Source organism: Mesoplodon mirus (genome assembly GCF_964341445.2).
Source record: "Mesoplodon mirus genome assembly, chromosome: 17".
NCBI lineage: Eukaryota > Metazoa > Chordata > Mammalia > Artiodactyla > Ziphiidae > Mesoplodon > Mesoplodon mirus.
Genome location: NC_138993.1, coordinates 70266648 through 70287756, shown reverse-complemented (window position 1 = coordinate 70287756; position 21109 = coordinate 70266648). Strand labels below are relative to the sequence as shown.

Sequence of the window (21109 nt, the reverse complement as noted above, 5' to 3'; positions counted from 1 at the left end):
AAACAAAAAACACGGGCTCTGGACTCAGACCTGGGCCTGAGTGCCTTAGCACTGCCACTCTGAAGCTGTGTGGCTCCACCCCTGGTGGCCTCAGCTCCTTTACCTGTGCAGTGGGGATACTGATATTACATAGACTCTTAGAATGGTCGTGAGGATTAGCTGACTTTATGTACACTACAGGCTGTGAAAACTATAAAGGGGCGTATAAATACTGGTAATTATTGAGAGATGACCCCAGGAACCGAGCATGCCAAAAAAACCACTGAGAGGACATTTGCATCCTGGCTTAAGGTCAGAGTCCTAGGAAATAAACTTTTCAGCTCTGTTCAACCCTGAGTAGACTGAGAACTTCCAGCAAAGCAGAAAGGGCTGGGCAAGTACCACCCTGAGGGCACAGAGCCTGCCTAGCCAACATCACCAAGAACCCAGAAGAGTTACCAACCGCTAGTCTTGTTACATGGTACAAAAACCTAATATTTTGCTCTTCTTGCACTGACTTTAATTACTTCAGACTTCATTCTAATCTCTAAGGTCCTTGTAAAAAAAAAAAAAAGCACATAGGATTTCAAATATCTAGGTCTCTCTCTATATGTTTATCAGAAGAGCTTTAAACTTTAAAACCAGCCATATGTCTGGTTATTTGAGATTAGAGACTGAAATCTTTTCATGTGTATTTTTATACACATGAAAAATTTTTATATTTATTTCTCTTTCTGTGATGCAGAATAACTCTACTTGGCCTAAAAATAAAACAATGACTCCTCCAAAATCTCAACTGCTTTTATGTTTTCTTCCATTCATTTTTCATTTACTGGAGTGAAATGTCCTTGCCTGTAACCTCGAATCCACCAGCTTGATTGATTTCAGAGGGTGTGCTGGAGACCCACCCTGCCAAGCAGAGAAGACAGACCACCAATAAGCTGGCACTAATGAAGCCACAATAATCTAACACTGACCATTACATTCTATGTCTACCTATTCAGATTTATTTGTAGAGCCCACTATAGTCCATTTCATTATTTCTAAAGAAAGGATCACATAAGCTTATGTTTAAAACATTTTAGACATATACCATTATTAAAAACCATCATTCTACAGTTATACATTAACAATAATTGCACCATTTATTAAGATGATAATAATTTAAATGGTACTATAGAAAGATAAGAAAAGCAGACATTGTCCTAACCAATTACCACACAGAATGGCTTTGCCATCCTATACACCTGTGTGCTATATCTGGGAAAATCCCTGTCTGGGGCAAGGCACGTGTGCACGTGTGTGTGTGTGTGTGCGTGTGTGTGTGTGTGTGTGTGTGTGTCCCCTTGGGAAAGTCAGCTATATCAGATCATCCAGGTTCTTTGTTAAAGCAATAATAATCACTAGAAATTGCCTTCCCTTCCCAAGTCCTCCTCTGAGGATATCATGCACTCCTCCAATTTTTCTTCATAGCTTTATACAACTTAATATTCAGGCTAGGGAAACTGGAAATCTCCTCCAGGTTAAACAACTCCTTAAATCTATCTACAAATTTATTTTCCTTCTCCAGCCTGAATTTCATGACCCAGAGGATGACGGTGGTTTCTTTGCACAGATGGTCAAAGGTAATGAGGAGTTCTTCCAGAAATGGATGAGCATAGACAACATCGGCCGCCAGGATGTAGTCAAAGTTGCTGGAAGCCTTGGGAAAGTTCTTGTCTAAAGCTACACCCCAGGAGAGCTCTTTAACCTGAGGCAAATGCTTACATTTCATTTTGGTGTTTTGGGAAATATTATATTGCAGGTTTCCAAGTAACTCAGGTAAATCTGTGGCAGTCACGTGTGCACCTGGGAAACAAAGGACAGTAGGAAAAGTAACCTTCATGGGATAAGGTAAAGCAATTATGTTTCAAGCCACCATGCACTTTGCAATTCTGCACAAATGCTAACCTCATGTCAAGGACTGGTCAGTACACACAGGAGGGAAATCCCTTCAAAATGGATGCTAAGGCACCTTTGTGCCTCCCCTTAAAAACAACTAGATTCCCCAGGAACTTCTGCACTCTGTTGCACTTTTCTGTTCTCCTGGTTTTTTGTCTGTCTTGTTTTGTTATTGTTGCTGTTATTTTCTATCTACTTAAAAAATCAAGAGAAAGGGAAATTCAAAGTATTTGGTACCCTCATTGGAACAATCAGATGTCACAATTGAAAGATGAAAGGGTTCTTCACTAAAAGAAGTCCGAGCCCCAGTCATGTGAGACCAAACGGGTGTATATAACACTGGGCATCCTATCGTTGACCAGGAAGTGCTCAAGTGTGAGAAATGGAGGGAGGAGAGAAGACTTTTCAATGTCATTACATGGAAACTATCAGGACACCCATGTTCATGCCCATGTTTTCAGCTTGACCCCATTATAAGTCTGTCTCTTCCCATTAAGAGATGTTAAAACCTAGCTACAACCCACATATAGTGTGCATACAACCAAACATCATAGACACAGGACAGAATGCTCAGATGAAGAAGATATAAACAATCCCTGAGGTAAAAGTGAATACTGGTGGTCATTGTCAGGAAGAAATCAGAAAGCAAAAACCAATAAAATTTGGCCCTTAAAGTGAACTTTGAGCAGTAGCAGAGGCTGAAAACAATGTGTAAATAAGCCTAGGATTGGCTGATTCTACATCATCAGACATGAAAGCAGAACTGGAAGGAAAGTCTAGTTCAGCCCAGACCAGTTTAGAGCCCACTCTTCACCCAAGATGGCAAGTTTCTCTGGCCACTGACTGTATTTTCTGGAAAATATTAAAATGGGAGGAAAATAAGCATTTCATTAGTAGAATCATAGAGATATGAATCTCTACATTCTAGTGGGGTGGGTGGGTCTATCATTTTTCACAAATCTTTTTAAAATCCCAAGATAAGGAATGACCCCCTCTGTCCCCCGACCCTGCCCATAGGAATAGAAACTATCTGACTATTAAGATCTTTGTGTCTAGAGAGGTAAATATCATCACTGACTAAACAAAGTTTCCACCTTTTGATATTTGTTTTAAGTTACAGGAGCAGACCAAAAGGATCAAACCATAATTCAAAAAGACACATGCACCCCAATGTTCATTGCAGCACTATTTACAATAGCCAGGTCTTGACAGCAACCTAGATGTCCACTGACAGATGAATGGATAAAGAAGATGTGGCACATATGTACAGTGTAATATTACTCAGCCATAAAAAGGAATGAAATCGGGTCATTTGTAGAGATGTGAATGGACCTAGAGTCTGTCATACAGAGTGAAGTAAGCGAGAAAGGGAAAAACAAATATTGTATATTAACACATATATGTGGAATCTAGAAAAACGGTACAGGTGAACCTAGTTCCAGGGCAGGAATAGAGACACAGACGTAGAGAACAGACATGTGGACACAGTGGGGAAGGGGAGGGTGGGATGAATTGGGGGATTAGGTTTGACATAAATACACTACCATGTGTAAAATAAATAGTAGGAACCTGCACTATAGCACAGGGAGCTCAGCTCAGTGCTCTGTGATGACCTAGATGGGTGGGATGGGGGGCAGGGAGGTCCAAGAGGGAGAAGATATATGTATACGTATAGCTGATTCACTTTGTTGTACAGCAGAAACTAACACATTGTAAAGCAATTATACTCCAATAAAAATATTTTTTAATTCTTTTTAATGAATGAACGACTTCCCAAAACACAAATTCTGCTCTTAAATGAGGAAGCCTTCAGGTATAAATCCAATGTGCCTCTGACACTGTCCATACTAAATGGAATGGTGACTTTAGAAAGCAATATCAGGACAGAGCAATCTAAAAAATATATTTGGAGAGGACTTCAAGGGTCTTATATTTCCCCAGCGTTTAGAAAGTTGTAAATTGCTAAATCTTGAATTCTCAAGATTTTAGGGTGGCAGGTGTGCACTTCCGAAGATCAAGGAAATCAAGACAGATTTGGGTAGCACACATCAGAGAAGGCAGCTAAATTAAGGCCATGAAATAGATAACAACAACAAAAAAGATTGAACTGAAGCAGGGTCAGGCATACATATAGACAATCACACATTTAGTTGGAAAAGATGCTGGTGAAAGAACAAGGGATTGCAAAAGAAAAATGGAAATAACTGAGAAAATTAATTGACGGACAAACACCTAAACTTAAAAGCAGACGTGATTTCTCACACTCTTTCTCTATTCTAACAGATGTTTTTTCATAAAAGCATAGGACTTCAAAACCCAAAAGGAATATACAAGCACTTGGAAATGTTGAAATGGGGCTAAAATTTAAATAAAGATCGTCTGAGTCCGCATAGTCAGCCAGCTCTGCCTATGCCTAGTATTTCACACGTCCTCCAGCAGTCAGGATGCTGGGGTGCACGTCCCAGTTAGCCAGGATAAAAATCCAGCTTCCCAGAAAACCAAATGGGTGGCTTTAACATCAGTCTCCTGATAAAGCTCATTCAACAAATTAAGGGGTTAAAAATAGGCCCAGGTCATAATAAACTGGATAGTAAATGCAACTAATGATACAGGATCATGGAATTCTCTGATCCCACTCAATCAAAAACACCTGCTTACCAAGTAAACTCGCCACGATGGAGACTAACCCTGTTCCAGCTCCAATTTCAATCACATTTTTGTCAACCATGTTATACTGCTTTACGTTTGTTTCCAGAAAATAGCATAGAACAAGGGCCTAAGAAAATTCAAAGAAAGAAAAAAGTAGTGCTTGGCAAGTAGTCACAGAAAGTAAAATTAAACTCTATTAGATAAATACCCCACGAACGCTATGATATGTATATGAGCCCATGTGAGTGCATGTGTGCATCCATACACATCACTACAGAAAATTATCCACAGAAGTACATCCTTCAATAGGTTCAACACTTAGGATAGGTAAAGTCCTTGGGGATTGTTGGGGAGAAATGAGAACTAAGAATATAGAGTTCAGTTACTTAGGCTTGATTATCCTTAAAGGAAGCAATTTCTAATAATAAGTCATTTTAAAGAAGTGTGTGGGGCTTCCCTGGTGGCGCAGTGGTTAAGAATCCACCTGCCAATGCAGGGGACACAGGTTTGAGCCCTGGTCCGGGAAGATCCCACATGCCGCGGAACAACTAAGCCCATGCGACACAACTACTGAGCCTGCGCTCTACAGCCCGCGAGCCACAACCACTGAGCCCGCGTGCCGCAACTACTGAAGCCCGCATGCCTAGAGCCCATGCTCCGCAACAAGAGAAGCCACCGCAATGAGAAGCCCATGCATGGCAACGAAGAGTAGCCCCCACTCGCCACAACTAGAGAAAGCCTGCGCACAGCAACAAAGACCCAACGCAGCCAAAAATAAATAAATTTATAAAAGAAAAAAAAAGAAGTGTGTGTTTGGGATTGAGGCAGACAGTGGGGGGAGGGGTTCTGCACCCTTCATAGGACAATTGATAAATAAGTGGTGGCCTTTTAGAATATTCTGCGTGTTGAGACTGAAACAGATTTCATTATAATTGTTTAACTCAAATGGAACGAGTTAAATGGGAAATTAAAATGTTTACTATTCTAAACTTCTGTGACTTATCGTCACAAAAAACTGAAAGTGTAAACAACACTCTTTATTAATGCTACAAATCAGAAATAGAATTCACTGGTAAAAGCATCTTCCCAATTTCGTGATTTCTAAATTTTAGTGTTGTTTGAGGTCACAAAAGAGAACCATGGAGCCTCCTTTCTCCTTCCAAACAGTATATAATAACGAACAACACTGGATGAGAACTCATTGAAATGCAGCAAACTTTGTATGAATTCATACCGATGGCCAAACAATAGCACCGTAACAATCCATGGCTTCAGTAATCCGAATCTCATGACCAACGAAATGAAATCCCTCCCAGGAGATGGCTGTTACAAAAGCTGGAACAAAACACCTCTGCATGATCTCTGCAACCACTTTCCTGTCATCATCGGCTTCTCTGTTCTCTGAAAGGAGGGGAAAAAAAAAAAAAAGGCAGTGGTTGTGGTACTAAACCATAGCAAAGGAGAACCTGATGGAGGTGCAGCATCTCTACTTATGCTAAGTTGCTTTTGAATAGGCACTGATTTTAGGTGCAACATAATAATAGTAAGGTAAAGCTATTTGAAAATAACTCTTAACAGAAGCTAATATTTCATACATCAGGATAGCAACATCCTTCTGATTTTCACTGAGGTTGAAATCACCATTAGACATTTCTGCAATGCTATGTGAAATAAACAATAACTGATATACTTTTTTAAAAAGCAATGTATTTTAAAGGCTACCAATCTATTCACAGAGCAAAAGAAAGATTGGTGATGGAATCTAAGGTCTCAACTATTCGTATTGGCTACACGGTGCGATTCCAGTTATTTGAATAATGGAATAGTAGCAGATCTTTTATGACCTGCCTTTATCCAGACAAAAGACATTTGATACCACCCAACAATATACCCTTGTGTTATTTTATTATTACTTATTTTATATTATTATTTGGTGACAACTCATGGCATCTTAACATCCACAATATTGCATAGGTTTCATAAGCAACATCAACCACCAATTAGAGCACACACTTCACAGGCCAGACCATGGTAGATATGTATATAATATTTCTCGAAATTTTTGCAACAACTTTGTGAGGTAGGCATTACTATTTGCACTTTTACAGATAATGAAACTAAGACTCAGAGGGCTTTGTCAGCTTGACCAAGCTCATGCAAATTGTAAATGAAGGAGCCACAATTTGAGCTCCTTTTTGGTTGCTCCAAAGCCCCTATCTGCACTATTAAAAAGCTATGATATAATTTTTAAAAATCCAGTTGCCTCTAAGAATTCAGAAACTAGTTATGGAGCAAGATACACACCTCTCTCTAAGCCTCCATTTCCCTGTTTGTAAAATGTGAAAGATAAAAGAACCTACATCAAATAGTGTTGGAAGATTTAAATGAGATGATGTATATAAAGTGCTTAGCACTTTGTTACATAGAGTTCAATAAATTATTATAATTATTGTCTTTGTAACTGTTATTATATTTTGGTCATGAAACCAAATGATAAAACAAGATCACCACATAAACAAAAATATTGGATTGTGGGGTATTTGATTGAAAATTCTATAGTTACTTGTAGAAGCAGTGAGTAGAGTGGTGGTTACCGGGGCAGGGGGTGGGGAAAATGCAGAGATGTAGGTCAAAGGGTACGAAATTTGTAAGATGAATAAGTGCTGGAGATCTAATGTACAGCACCATGACTACAGTTAATAATAATGTGTTGTATACTTGAAATTTGCTAAAAGAGTAGATCTTAAATGTTCTCTCACACACAAAAAAAAAAATTAAAGAAAATGGTAACAATGTGATGTGGAGTCTATGTATCTATACATGGAGGATAAATTATAGATTAGAGGTATTTACTGCAGAATGGTGACATCACTGTGAACTGAGAAAGTAAGACTGTTACTCCAAAGAAGGGACTGGGAGCTTAAAGATGAAGAGGCTTCTTTGAACAGCCCTAGTTGGGGAATAATCCAGGAAACAGATGAGGTTATACATTAGAACACTCTGGCACATTTTCCCATGTCTTCCTCCTTTTCTAGTCCCTTACTAGCTCCTCCTTGCAAGAGAGGAAAAGCCATTCATCTGATTAGCAGCTTAAAATGTGGATTGGACCATGGTTTTTCCTAGTGTGAGGGGTAGCTGTGCCTTAAAATGTCAGCCCTCATGTGCTGATACCCCCTTCCCACCTCCCTCATGAGGTAGGCTGAGCTGGGCAAAGTCCTGCCTGAGAGAGAACTTAACCAATAAGAGTATCTAGGGCTGCGGTCCTTTATTTTCAAGTAGAATAGAATCATTGCTTACATCTAGATGATATGTTAAATGTCTGCCATTCTAAATACGTCTTTCAAAATTCTTGTACACACCTCAAGGCTGAAATTACATTCAGCAATCCCAAATTCATACTTGCTGTTTTGAAATATTTTTTAGTACAAGATATAAAAGATGATATGAATAAATGGAGAGAGGCTCTATGTACAAATGGGGTTACTTAATACTATAAAAATGTCATATATATTCAATACAATATCAATCATAATTCCAGTTAGCTTTTTTAAGAAACTTGATATACTCACTCCAAAACTTAAATGGAAGAATAAACATCCATAAAGAGTTAACTTTGCAAAAGAAGAATAAGAGGTAGAAGAATATTTGCTTTATTAGATATTTAGGTATACCACAAAGCCAAGTAACAAAAACAGTATGGTATTGGTGCAAGAGATAAATGGACCAGTGGGCAAAATAGGTATCTCAGAGACAAACCCATGTAGATAGAGGGGGTGGGTTAGCTGCCACATTATATGGAGAAAAATAAAACTGGATCTCTACGTAAAATCTTTTATAAAGGCAGTTTCCAGAGGGATTAAAGACCAAATGTAAGAGGGAAAAAAATTTAATAGTATAAGATGATATCTTTGTGAAAGTAGGGAGGAGAGAAACTTCTTAAAATCTGCAATACCCAAAAGTGATGAATATTCTTATATCAAAAGTGAAGATTTCTATTCTGTGAATGAAGATTAAAAGTGTGGATGAGATTAAAAGATGACAGATGAGAGAAGATCTTCTACAATGTCTAAGACTGAAAAGAGATAATATCTCGAATATACAAGAAATCTGTATAACCTCCAAATTGGCAAGGAGAAAGATAGTAACCACAATGAAAAATAAGCAAAGGAGGGCTTCCCTGGTGGCGCAGTGGTTGAGAGTCTGCCTGCCGATACAGGGGACGCAGGTTCGTGCCCCGGTCCGGGAAGATCCCACGTGCCGCGGAGTGGCTGGGCCCGTGAGCCATGGCCGCTGAGCCTGCGCGTCCGGAGCCTGCGCGTCCGGAGCCTGTGCTCCGCAGCGGGAGAGGCCACAACAGTGAGAGGCCCGCATACCGCAAAAAAAAAAGCAAAAAAAAAGCAAAGGAGATAAACTGGCAGATTACAGAAGACGAAACCAAAAAAGCCACAAAGCAACATGGAAATGTTCCAACTCAGATATGGACAAATTAAAACAAGGTATCTCTTATACTCATTAAACTAACAAAAATTAGAAGCTGGACAGTGCTGAGTGATAGGGGGCTTGTGGGGATGGCAGCAGCTCAGGTACCACTGGTGAGAATACAGAATGTTGCAGTCATTCTGGAGAGCAATCTAAGGCATTTTGTTAAACTAAATATACAAATGTCCTACAACCCAGCAATCCTGCCCCCACCCCCAAATTTTTACACAAGTCCTTAAGCGGATATGCGTGAAAATATTTATCAAAGATACACATCAAACACACTAGAATGGTTGCCAGGAGGGAGGTGGAAAAGGAAAGGAAGTAGGAAATGGGTAAAAGAAGAATAGATGAATGGATGAATGAATGAATGAATGAGACAAGATACAGACAGATATACATACAACAGTGGGGCCTTTCTGAGATGATGAACATGCACCATGTAAGTCAGTGAAGGCCTCAAGAGACTTTCCAATTTCTCCACGGCACTGAAGCAAGAACAGGAGCGAGGGGTCTTGAGTCTCTGAGTCCTAAGGGAAGATGTAGTTGTCAAACTGTCCTATGAGCTCCAATAACATCATTTCCTAGCATTTGAGGAATACAGTGGAAAGATGGAGGTAAATTAAGTTGGCCCTTGTTGGAAAATTCCTTCAGTGGCCACAATCCAGCAGGGACATTCAGCCAAGATGACTTCTGGTCCTAAATTCTGTGATCCATTCAGAGAGCCCTATCTAGGATCCAGACAGAACCAAGCATCCTCCAAAGGACTCTAATCTCACTGCGTGCCACAGAGGGGCCCCCCTCTACCACCCACTCTATCACCACCACAAACACTGACCTTTGGCAGAGATGCAGAGAAAACAAAGAGATGAAAAACGGATAGCCTTCAGCAAGAGTCACCTCTCCTAATATATTTCACTGTATTTCTCCTAAAACCACGGCACGTATTCACATTCACAGGAAGAGCTCTAAGAACCAAATAATATTGGTAATATGTTGTATTTGAACTTTAACTTTCATTTCACTAGATTCACTTGCCTTGCTAAGATGGGGGGTGGAGGGGCAGCTTTTGCTCTGGAAGTTCTTTAGGGAAAAGCAGAGAACATTAATTGCTTCCTTGACCTTTAGCTGAATGTGCCCTCTGGGGCCTCCTTGCAAACCCCTTGTAAATGCAGCACTTCTTTGACAAGTCACCTAAGGTATCGGGGATTAATAGATGTTAGAGTACACTAAATCCCAGGAGCATCTCCTAAAGTTCCAATCATTGTTATAAAACCTTTGCCAGTGAATATCTACAGCTACCACACTGACATCTCCGACTTTGCACTTTCTTTTAGAGGTTAGTTGACCAGATCAGTGCTGCTGTCCCAACAACTACGGTGTAATAACAAATGATTCCTATTTTTTCACTATCTTTCTAAATAAACAGAGCTAGTCTTTTTTTTTAAAGAATGACATCTTTACTTCTATAAAGAAATGAGATTAAAAATATACGTGAATATATTACATAATCAAAAATGACTTACACCCCTCCAAAATAATCTTCCAAGAGATTTCAAGAAACAACAGTAACCACTATTAATTGCACATACACTCTAAAAGAACAAAATTCTATCCATCATACATGGTCATTTGAAATTAGTCACACACCTAGGATGACCACATATCTTTTAGAAAACATTATCAGGCTGAAAAAAATTTAACTGACAGTGTTTTAGTATTCTCTTTTGAATTTAAAGACTATGTAACTCCACTCATTCCGTAAGAAGAGACACTCATAAAAAACAGCATAATTTATAGGAGGAAACCAATACTGAACTTGGTTACTTGAAATAATTTGTCTAGATGTAATACATTGGATTTTAAAAGCAAATGTACACAAACAATTATGTCCATCTTAAAACTTTGCTGTTTTTCAGCATTAACTTCTATTTAAAGATTTTGAGGTAAGAATTTTTTTTTGGCTGTGCCTCACAGCTTGCAGGGTCTTAATTCCCCGACAAGGGATTGAACCCGGGCCCACCGCAGTGAAAGCACCGACTCCTAACCACCGGACCATTAGGGAACTCCCTGAGGTAACAATCTTAACCGTAGTTATTTATTTAAATCAAAAGACAAGTTTAGTGTTTCAGCAATATCACCACCCATTTCAAGGTTGATGACAAGAACTGTTGGACAGGAATCTAACGGAAAGAGCTGCACTATTACAAAGGCGTCCCTAATGTCACCTTGTTGTAATAACAAGGGGACATCTATGCTCCAAACATAATACACAAAGAGTGGGCCCCTCAAAGTGCATGCTTAGTTATTTGTTGATTATGGGATTGAATCTTGAGAAGGTTAATGAATGAGTGGATATTCTTTGGTTTTTAGGTAAGATTTGAACAGCAACTTTCCCCCAAAATTAACAGCATTATCACACAAAGGAATTCTGAGGTACACTTCTGAAGAATAATTTTTCCATACATATTCTCTGCTTGTTATCTAGTACTTAGGCCTCAGGACAAATAACTAAAATGAGGAAATGTTACACAAAATGTTGGATTTGGTTTCCCGGCATGAAAATCAGAAAACTTCTGATATCTATACCATTAGATAAGAGCTATCCACTAGAATCTTAGAATATTATTTTATTAATGAATTTAGTATCGAACACAAATATTAAAACAGATTATAAATAAAACATAATCAAGAAAGTATTATAATTATGTTGCTCTCTTAGGCTTATCTATTTTAATGCTTTTTTATACATAAAAAGGCTTAACACCATTTTCCTGCTATTAAATCTTTGCTGATAGTGAATAAAATCTACCAGGTGCTCTTGTTCTCCAGAGAATTAAAGGGGTTTCAAGTATGAAGTAAAAATTAGCAAGATTCTGCCACATCACGATGATGTTTTTCTTAAGAGGAAAATTCGACAGTGAATTGATTTCCAAGGCTGGATTGTAAGAAGCCCTCAAAAATAGAGGCTCTGTCTGTATTCTTCTCTTTTATACTTTTAAGGTCAATAACAGCAATAATAGATGGAAGGGTCAAATCACAGAAATACATGAAAAGAAAAAAAATCCTTTAATAGCTATGACAAGTGAATTCAAGCTTCCATTTGAGGGCTGTCACAGAAACCTGTCTGTGAAATTTAAAGTAAAAACCCCTCAACAAAATGAAAGACACTGTCATTCAATCGAATCTTCTATTCAAAGATGAATGTCATGTGCTTCTTAGAAATACCTAGAGAATTTTTTTTAAAGATGTTAAAAGATATTTTCAGATTAGTGAATGGTCACAGGTAAACCTGAAAGCTACAATTCTGAATGCCTCAGCAATGTCAAGGTCTCAAGCCCTTATGTTGAAACTAATTCTTGAGACATTTTCACGAATGTTTTTTGTCTGGATGTCCACGTACTTTCAAGAATAAAAAGAAGCTGTAACTTTCATCACGTGGCTCAAATGATAGCTACAATTACCAAAGAAAGAAAATTCATTTTTTTTACTGACACTGCTCAGGATGCAAGTGGGAAAAAAACAGAACCAAATCTAGTCGTACTCGGAGCCTGCTGCTGGGATCGTACCGGGGAGAGACAACTAAACAGATGCCAATGAAGTGTGATAAGTGGAATAAAAGAAATATTTCTGAGGTGCTATGGCAAGCACCACTGCTTGGTCAAATCAGGAGAAGCATCCTCAAGGAGGAGACATTTGAGTTGAGGTGGAGGGAAGGGGAAGGCTGCCAGGCAGAGAAGGAAGGAAGCAAAGTCAAGGGAGATGCAACACTGCCAGGGTGTGGAAGCCAGCTTGAGAGCCTGGAAGGACCGGGGAGCTGGTGTACAAGCTGGTGCAGAAAATAAACCTGAAGAAAGCAGGCTGGGATCAGACCTGTGGGCAATGTTTACCTTTCTTCTACAAGGTGGACAGGAGCCAATAAAAATCATTAGGACAAGAACTGACACAATCAAAAGTGGCATTTGAGAACTGACTTCTGGCAGCAGCAGCTGAGGCTACGTAGAAGCTAATGGGAAGACATAATAATCTAGACAAAAGGTGCAAGAGTCTGCAGTGAGGCGGCAGCCCTGGGTCTGGGAGCCAAGCGTGAACTTGTGAGCTCTTGAGGCAGTGGTAGACGCCCCAGGCAGTTTTGTTTTTGTTTTTTTTTCAAAATGAAAACTCCATTTAAAAATCCTTACTTTTTAAAGCTCAAAGTAAAACCACATGAAAATTTATAAGACAGAAAAAGCACCAAAATGAGAGTCTTAAGATGAGTCCAGTCCCCGAAGGTCCAAATTTCTAGCTATGTGACCGTTATTTCAACAGTAAATCTCAGTTTTCTCATCTGCAAAATGAGGATGACTAGATACCTCACGGCCTCCTTCCCAGGATTATACTGGGAATTAATACTTTATAAATCTGTAACGGTAAAGCCCCATAGAAGCACATGCGTTACAGCATTTTTTTGGAAAAGTGATTCCCTCAACAAAGTAATACAAACACACGTGAAATCAAACAGTGCCTTAAAAGACGCAATAAGTGACATTCAAACTTGACATTCAGCCCTGAGTTTTGAAGATATCTGAGGCAGATAATCATGTTTGAGTTATTTTTATTCAATACATGGAACATTTATTAGTCTTATCTAGCAGATACTTATTCAGGTTACTTTTTAAACATGTAAAACGTGTTGATGGATGATTTTCACATTAGTAATTATGCGGCTATAGTACTCCAACTAGTATATTAATATATTAACCCAGACTCTAGTTTGGTATGTTTCTCAAGCAGCAATAGAATTACTCAAACTTCCTTCTTCCTATATTGAGGCAATGTTGCTTATAAAAGCCATATTTTCCATTAATCCAACTCTGTAAAGGTTTATGAAGATCCTTGTGAAAGACTTCGTGCTATCCCTAAGTAATACATTGTACCTGGTCCTGAAAAGAGTCAACTGACTAGTGGCTGGAAATACAAGATAATCCCTAATGAGCAGATTTTAAGTCCAGCCATTAGGCCTCAGTTATACCTAATTCATTCGTTCCCTCATTTACTGAGTACATGGGCACTGTGAATACAAAGACAGAGCAACATATAAGTGGTCGAATAGAGAGTTAACTAGTTAACTCAAAAACAGAAAGAGAAAGCTCCATGCCTCAGAGAGCTCAGCCAAGAATGGCCTGAGCCTTGATGACTATGGGTCTGTAAGTCAGATAAGAGAAGGCAAGATACGCTGTACGTAGGCATCTACATGTGCAGAAGCCCGCTGGCGAATGACTCTTGACCAATTTTCCAGTTTGGGAAACTGAGAACTCGAATATAGGATAAGTGGGGGTCATAGCATGAGATAAAACACTGTGTGTCATGCTAAGAAGTCTCGATTTTATCCTATAGGAAACACTGAGGCACTGAAGAATTTTAGGGAGGAGAATGTGACAAGATGTTAATTTTTAAAAAGTTCATGTATCTGTGGAGAAAGAACTAGAGAGGATAAAGAAAGGGAGCGAGCCCAGGGTTGGGGAGGCCAGTTAGAAGGCAGTTACAACTGTCAAGAGAAGAAATAATCAAGACGATGCTGCAAACAGGGGGTGAGGGGTAGAGAAACATATTAGGAGGTAAAGATCAACGGGATGTGATGGTGATGGGTGTGGGGAAAGGGGAAAGACTGGCATGATTCCAGGTTTCTGGGTAGCCGGAGAAATGAGGTTGCCATAAACTGAGATAGAAAATACAGGCGGAGGGGCAAATCTGCAAAAGGAAAATTATTTTTTAATGCCTCTGGATCTGCCATCTGGCACGCTGGCTATGGAGGTGTGCTGCTTGGATTAAGAGAACGTGCTGCAGCAGGTTCCCCTGGCTCCTCGGAGGCCAGGCTTCCCCTGGGCTGCCTCTAAGCGGGCCCCTCTCCCGCTGCCGAGGACGCTCATCCAGGGGGCAGCTTCTGTGGGCTGACTCCCCGTGGGCCTGCCCGAGACTCTCTCAGAGCTGTGACGCGGCCTCTGCCCACCCGGACCTGCAGTGATGCGAAGGCTCTCCCGGCCTTCTCCTGCTCCTTCCCCCTTTACCCTCCACGGACATTTCCTCCAATAAATCTCGCGCACGTTAAGTCCCATTCTGGCATCTGCTTCCTGAAGGAACCAAACTAACACAAGGCAGGATGGAGGACGTCAAGTGAGCAGTTGGAAGGACAGATCTGGGGGTCACTGTGCATGGGAATCACTGCGCCTCGGGTTAGTACGAACCCGTTCCAAGGCTGCAGACCCTGAGGAGTGCCCTTTATAACACACTGCTACTTGTGCCAACAGCCAGAGAGCCGCCGTTGTCAAGAGTAGGCAACCTAAGAGATTCGGAATAGTTAATGTGGATGAGGTTTTAGACGGTTTAGATTAGAATGCAACATTAGAAACCATAGACAGAGGAATTTTTAGCATCCACTACAGTCCTAACTTTAATCTGTGCATAACTAAGTGACCTCCTATAATACTTTGGATCTTCAGGCCAGGGTTGAAATACAAGAACTGGGCTGTGGGTTTGCTCCATTCCAAGCACAAGATGACTAAATATAAACAGGACAGGAAAAGTCACGACCCTACAGTACTTGAGAACTGAGTGTTCTACTGGTTAGTGGGAGCCTTTCCAACAAAATGCAATCTGACTCTGCCCCAGTGGCACACACTTAATCCCCTTAGCACTGTGCCTATGAATGTATTTTTAAAGCTTCAGCTGACAATGTAGATGATTAGGGGCTGCGTCTGTTCGTGTTGTAAACTATTTTCTTGTTAGTTCTGTCTCCACCTTACCTTGAACTTCTTCCATAGCCTTTGTAATTTGCCGAATTATCATATGCAAAGTTGAAACCAAGCATTATGGTAATGATAATGAGGATATTTTATTCATAAACTGCAGAGAAACTGCATCTTCATTCAAATCATCTAAATGGCTGGATTCTCTAAGTGATTATGACTTTAAATGTTTAGATTTGCAAAAATTACTACAGCAAAACCGTACATGTTTAAGCCACATAGGCTGCCAACACTGGGCATACACCCAGCTCTCTTGGCCTAAAGACATGCTCACCTAGGTAGAGGCCACCTGGTATGCCTAAAAAAGGCGAAGAAAACAGGACTCTAGTCCTTAGAAAATATCCACAGCGTAAAGGAGAAAGAGAAAGAAGCCAGGATAATTAAATTTGTACTACAACTGTTCTACAAAACCATGGCAATAATTCTTCTAGTCTATGTCAAGAGCATATGTCTGCACTTTTTATCTCAAGACAGTGGGGATAGTTATATTATGTAATCTATGCAAAGTCATACTTGATATTTAGGATGATGTAAAAAACAGTGGGTCAATTCCCAATAATTCCACTGGAAGTAGAATTCAACCTTAAATTCTCCTTACCACAAGAGGTCAAAATACATTATTATTTGCCTCTAATGAATACATCAGAGGGACCATAAGCACAGTCTAGAAATATTTTATAGTTTAAAATCATTTTTCATGGTTTTTTCATGGAAGCATTTGTAAAAACCTTTAGTTTTACATAAAACTATTTTATCTCTCTTGCAATCTTCCTATCTGAAAAGAAATAACCACGAAATCACAATCATATACTTAGTGTATAGCACTTGGGGAAAAATTTATTCCACTTTTCCAGATTAAAAAAAAAACAAAACTCTAAATACCTAGCAAGTCTATATATTTGATTTATTATCTGTCAAAATTAGCTCTAACATATCATCAGGCCCACAGGTATAGCAGGGGACATTAAACATTATTAGAGATAGTTACAGGCTAGCAAACACAAGCCAAGATATAATATGCAATTGATACAAGTCCTAGCTCTCTTTATGACATCAGCGAACACTGCAAAGGTAAACATTTACATTCTGTTGTTTGTCTTCTTAGAATTGGCCAAATTACATAAAGAAACATAAAATAATTTACCTTTTGGAGCTTTGAGATCCATTAAGCGATGATCTAAGGGATGGCTATATATTGATGCTTTCTTGATCATTTCTTGAAAACTAGGCAAATAATACATTAAAATATCAAATGGTAATAATTAATTCAAAATGTGTGTTAAGTGCTTTCATATTTACCTAATAAAGTTTAACATCAAATACAGCAGAGAAAATTATATTAAAATATCTTATTAATAAATCATGATTTTAAAAAGCGTGCACTGAAACGCAATCTATCTAGTACAACCAAAATTCAGGGTCAGAAATTTTAGAAGCTCCTGGAAAAAGAAAACATGTTCTTCACCAGAGACCACCTCAGCTATCATGAAGCAAGGCATCATCTTTATACTGACTAGTCAGAGAGCGATCCTAAAACTTAAGAGGTGATTAAAACATTGGGAGAGAATGGGTTTCATTCAGTGTAGTGAAAACCATAGCATTAATCTAAAACAAAGCTTCCTACACAGTAATAGATGCAGAGTCGCTCTCATCCGTGGTCATCAGCATGTACCCAGGGGCAAATAGCCCAACCACCAAATGTTTTTTTTAAGTAGCTTCTTCTTTAAAAAAAAATCCATACCATCTCAGCAAACACATTTAAAATTAAAGAAATTCAAGTATTTTATGCCTCTCAAGCAGAGCATATCATGTGAATAAGCTTAAACAAGCTGTAATTCCAACTTTGGAAAACAACAATTTGATGTTCTAGGTATCAGTTTTTGAATCATTTAATAATCACTGTACTATCATAAATTTATATTCATTCCTTTCTTCCAAGGCTCCCAAAACACATTTCATAATCAACACGTTTTTCTTTACAATATGCTCAGTAAATCAGGAGACAAATTATTTTCCCTACAGTTTACAAACGAGGAAAATCAAAGGTTCCATGGCTAAACAGTAGCCCAAGTGGTCAGCCATTTTGTTCCCAATTTAGTTTCTCTTCCATTAAAGAAAGCAGTCTTTATGACACGTGCCTGCCTGAAGGTCAACATTTATTAAATGTTAAGTCTGGACATACCTATATATAGGAGTTAGCTGAGTCTCTAGAAGGTTCAAAAGTATCATCCACAACTTTTGCTTTGCTGACGAGACCTCTGACGGTGCCTGAAAGGCGAGCACCAAAGCACGCAGGTTACTACTGTACACACTGGCAGCGAGTCCTCACAGAGGACTAATCCTGACAGCTGCAGCTTCACAGCCTCTGATCATATAGCAGTGCGGTTGGAACGCCCATAAAATAAGGGGGTTGAAGAAAGTAAGTAGGCACATTCCGTGTGAGCGTCTCGTGAACAGAGCAAGGGCCAACAGGTAAAGTAAAAACTATTCCTGCAAGTGAGTGAAGGTTATCGGGGCAAAGCGATTATTTTTAACTTTGATGCCAGGAGTTATGTGAGTCCACAGCTATGACGTCCGGTGAAACGGAGGCCATGTGTTTTTCAGGTCACCTGTCTGGGTGCAAACACTATTTTTAGAATCAGACGACCACACCAGAATGTTTGAGAGTGTGTGTGCAGCAGTGATCTGGACGCAGGAATTATATTTCCACAGTTCCTTCCTACTCAGAGTGAATAGGAAGGCTGAGGGTGTATGTCGCCTGTGCACCTGCTCATGTGCATTTAGGGCTGCATCTCAGAGTACGAATTAATTCCCCCGATCACTGAAAATAGCCTGAATAAGAAGTTATTACAGGTAATGAAATCGAGCAATATTGTAAAGTTAAACTTAGGAGTGTGGGTACAGCTTCTAAGAAATACTTCACATACCATGATGGACGGAGGTCACGTTAATGTATCGGACAGGACTAGTGGTCTGGGAGCCTGATTTTAGTCATTCCTGTCAATAATCAGCCTGTGATTTTTAGGCATTGACTTAGTGTGTTTCTTGGCTTCCTCATCTATAAAGCAGAGACATAAAAGGTACATAATATCTATTTGTGAGATGAATATGTTAGGTAAAAAACATCCTGAAAACTGCAAAATCCTAAATGATGAAAACAATTATTCATAGGCAGCTAATTCTGGGCAGAGGACACACTCCCTTATTTGGGTCTTTTCAAAGCAAGAATTAAGAATTATTTGGAACATAAAAACCACCTGTCTTCTCCCACAAGTTATTTAAAAGATCAAGAAACCTCAGTGCTGGATTTCCTAAGAGGCAGAATATTTAAATCAATCATCTAAACCGACATAATGACAATGATTATTTCAGTTTCATTGAACACTTAAAAAGAAGTACACAGAGACTTCTGCCTCCCAGTATAACTAGAAAAGCACATTTTACACACACACACACACCTGTTACAAGGCAACAGACAGCTTCCAAGGCAGCCAAGAATTCCATGCTTTTGCTGATTATTGGTGTAAAGGGGTGAGAAGCCCAAGAGAGGAACACAAGAAAGGACACCATGAGAGCTTTAGCTAGGGAGACAAGGGAACTAGGGAGACAAGGGAATAGTGTTTGGAGCCTGTGAGGCTGCCAGGAATTGGGAGCCCAAGATCACAGAAAGAAGGGACAGAGAAGTAAGCCTGACACTCAGCACTGACTTTTCATTCAAGGTATTTGCACAGTAAGATGTTTAGGGCAAGATGCTAATTTTCCAAGCATAATGTGGCTAAAAACAGAGCAAAGCTCAAAAGATGAGAGAAACATGCCAGCAGACAGTTAGTATCCCTGGAAAACTACTTTTTAGGAATGGGAGGAAACTAGGAGATGGAGTCTTACAAAGACTTACAAAGACATCCACTCGGTCCTGATTAAAGTAAAATAAAATTCCCCCCTGCTGCCTGCCAGAATACCTTCTGGAATCCTCTCCAGAGGAAGATGCACAAGGTCCACAATCTTTTATACGTAATGTCCAGCATTCATTTAAAGTTTACTAGTCATACCAAGAAACAGACAATAGAAACAAACCCACAGGTAACCCAGATATTGGAGCTTTTTGACACAGACTTTAAAGTAATTGTGATTAAGATATTATAAAAAATAGATGACAAGAATTACACCAGAGAACTGGAATCTGTAAGTCAAATAGAACTGAAAATAAAATAAATGAAATAAAGAGCTCCATAGATGAGTTTAACAGCAAATATAAAGAAAGCAAAAGAAAAGACTAATAAGCTGAAAGATAATTTTATAGAAAAAGTATATGATGGTCACCATCCTAAATAAGTTATAGGTGTCCCACTTACTTTGAATAATGATAAATTTGCTTTGCTGCTGTTTGTCTTTAACAGGCAACCTATTTTCTAGGTAATATAAGCACCCTGAATTTTGAACTAGAAGATTTGAGTTCAGGTCACAATGGTTTCCTACTAGTTGGGTGAATTTGGTAAAGTCAGTTAACATCTGTAAACTTGTTTCCTCCCTTGTAAAAGGATATACCTTGGTTGCAGGGTTAAGAGAAAAAAAGGTATAATATCAAACTGTTCTGTAAATACTGTATTTATGGCATAAGCTACTAATGATTTTTTTCCAGACTTCTATATTAGCATACAGACGAGTAAACAGGCTTTTTTGCAAACATATCTAGGTCTTCTATTAATGGATCCGAATATCTATTCTTCCTCTCTTTCTGGATACATAGCCCATGTAGAGATTACTTTTCTGAGTACTCCTAGTATATGGTCAGTTCAGTTCAACAGGATGGGAGCAGAAGTGATTTTTCTAGTCACCTTTAACATAAGACATTCGGCTCACCCAAGGACTCTGGTTCTTTCCTCTTCCAGCAGGTTGAAATGCAGATGTAGCCGTGACCCGGTATAGACCACTGAAGCAGTACAGCAGCCTAGGGGATGGCTGAACCTGGGACCCTGAATGACATCAAGGTGCACAACTGCCTTACCAGCTCAGACTGGCCAGACTGTTGACTGAGAGGTAACGTTCCAGCGTTTAGGCCACTGCATGTGAACATCTCTTTGCTACAGCAGCTTAGCCTTCACCCCAGCTACTGCAGTGCAGGACAAATGTCAATTACCTATGAAAGGCAACAAAATTAAATTTTAGAAAAACTACTGCTTTTCTACCTACAAACACATATGCAGAAAACTCCCAATTATAAGTAGCTTTGAGAAATGAGAATAACAAGAAAAAGTTAATGTCTCTCTTCCCCAACC

The 21109-nt window shown here is 39.3% G+C and overlaps 1 protein-coding gene across 3 annotated transcripts; it reads right to left on the bottom strand.

Moving 5' to 3' along the window:
• Positions 1–726: 726 nt before the first annotated feature.
• On the bottom strand, positions 727–20964 carry LOC309792527 (protein-lysine methyltransferase METTL21E). Of its 3 annotated transcripts, none has more exons than XM_082602207.1 (6): positions 20839–20964; positions 18761–18891; positions 16978–17057; positions 5804–5970; positions 4579–4696; positions 727–1827 (listed from the first exon to the last, which is right to left on the bottom strand). In XM_082602207.1, the coding sequence occupies exons 3-6, from the start codon at positions 17045–17047 to the stop codon at positions 1424–1426; spliced, it is 759 nt and encodes a 252-aa protein (XP_082458333.1). In that variant the 5' UTR covers positions 17048–17057; positions 18761–18891; positions 20839–20964; the 3' UTR covers positions 727–1423. The 3 variants fall into 3 exon arrangements, with proteins under 3 accessions (XP_082458333.1, XP_082458332.1, XP_082458331.1); XM_082602206.1 differs by lacking the exon at positions 20839–20964 and adding an exon at positions 20694–20802; XM_082602205.1 differs by lacking the exons at positions 18761–18891; positions 20839–20964 and adding an exon at positions 18016–18277.
• Between the last annotated feature and the right edge of the window lie 145 nt (positions 20965–21109).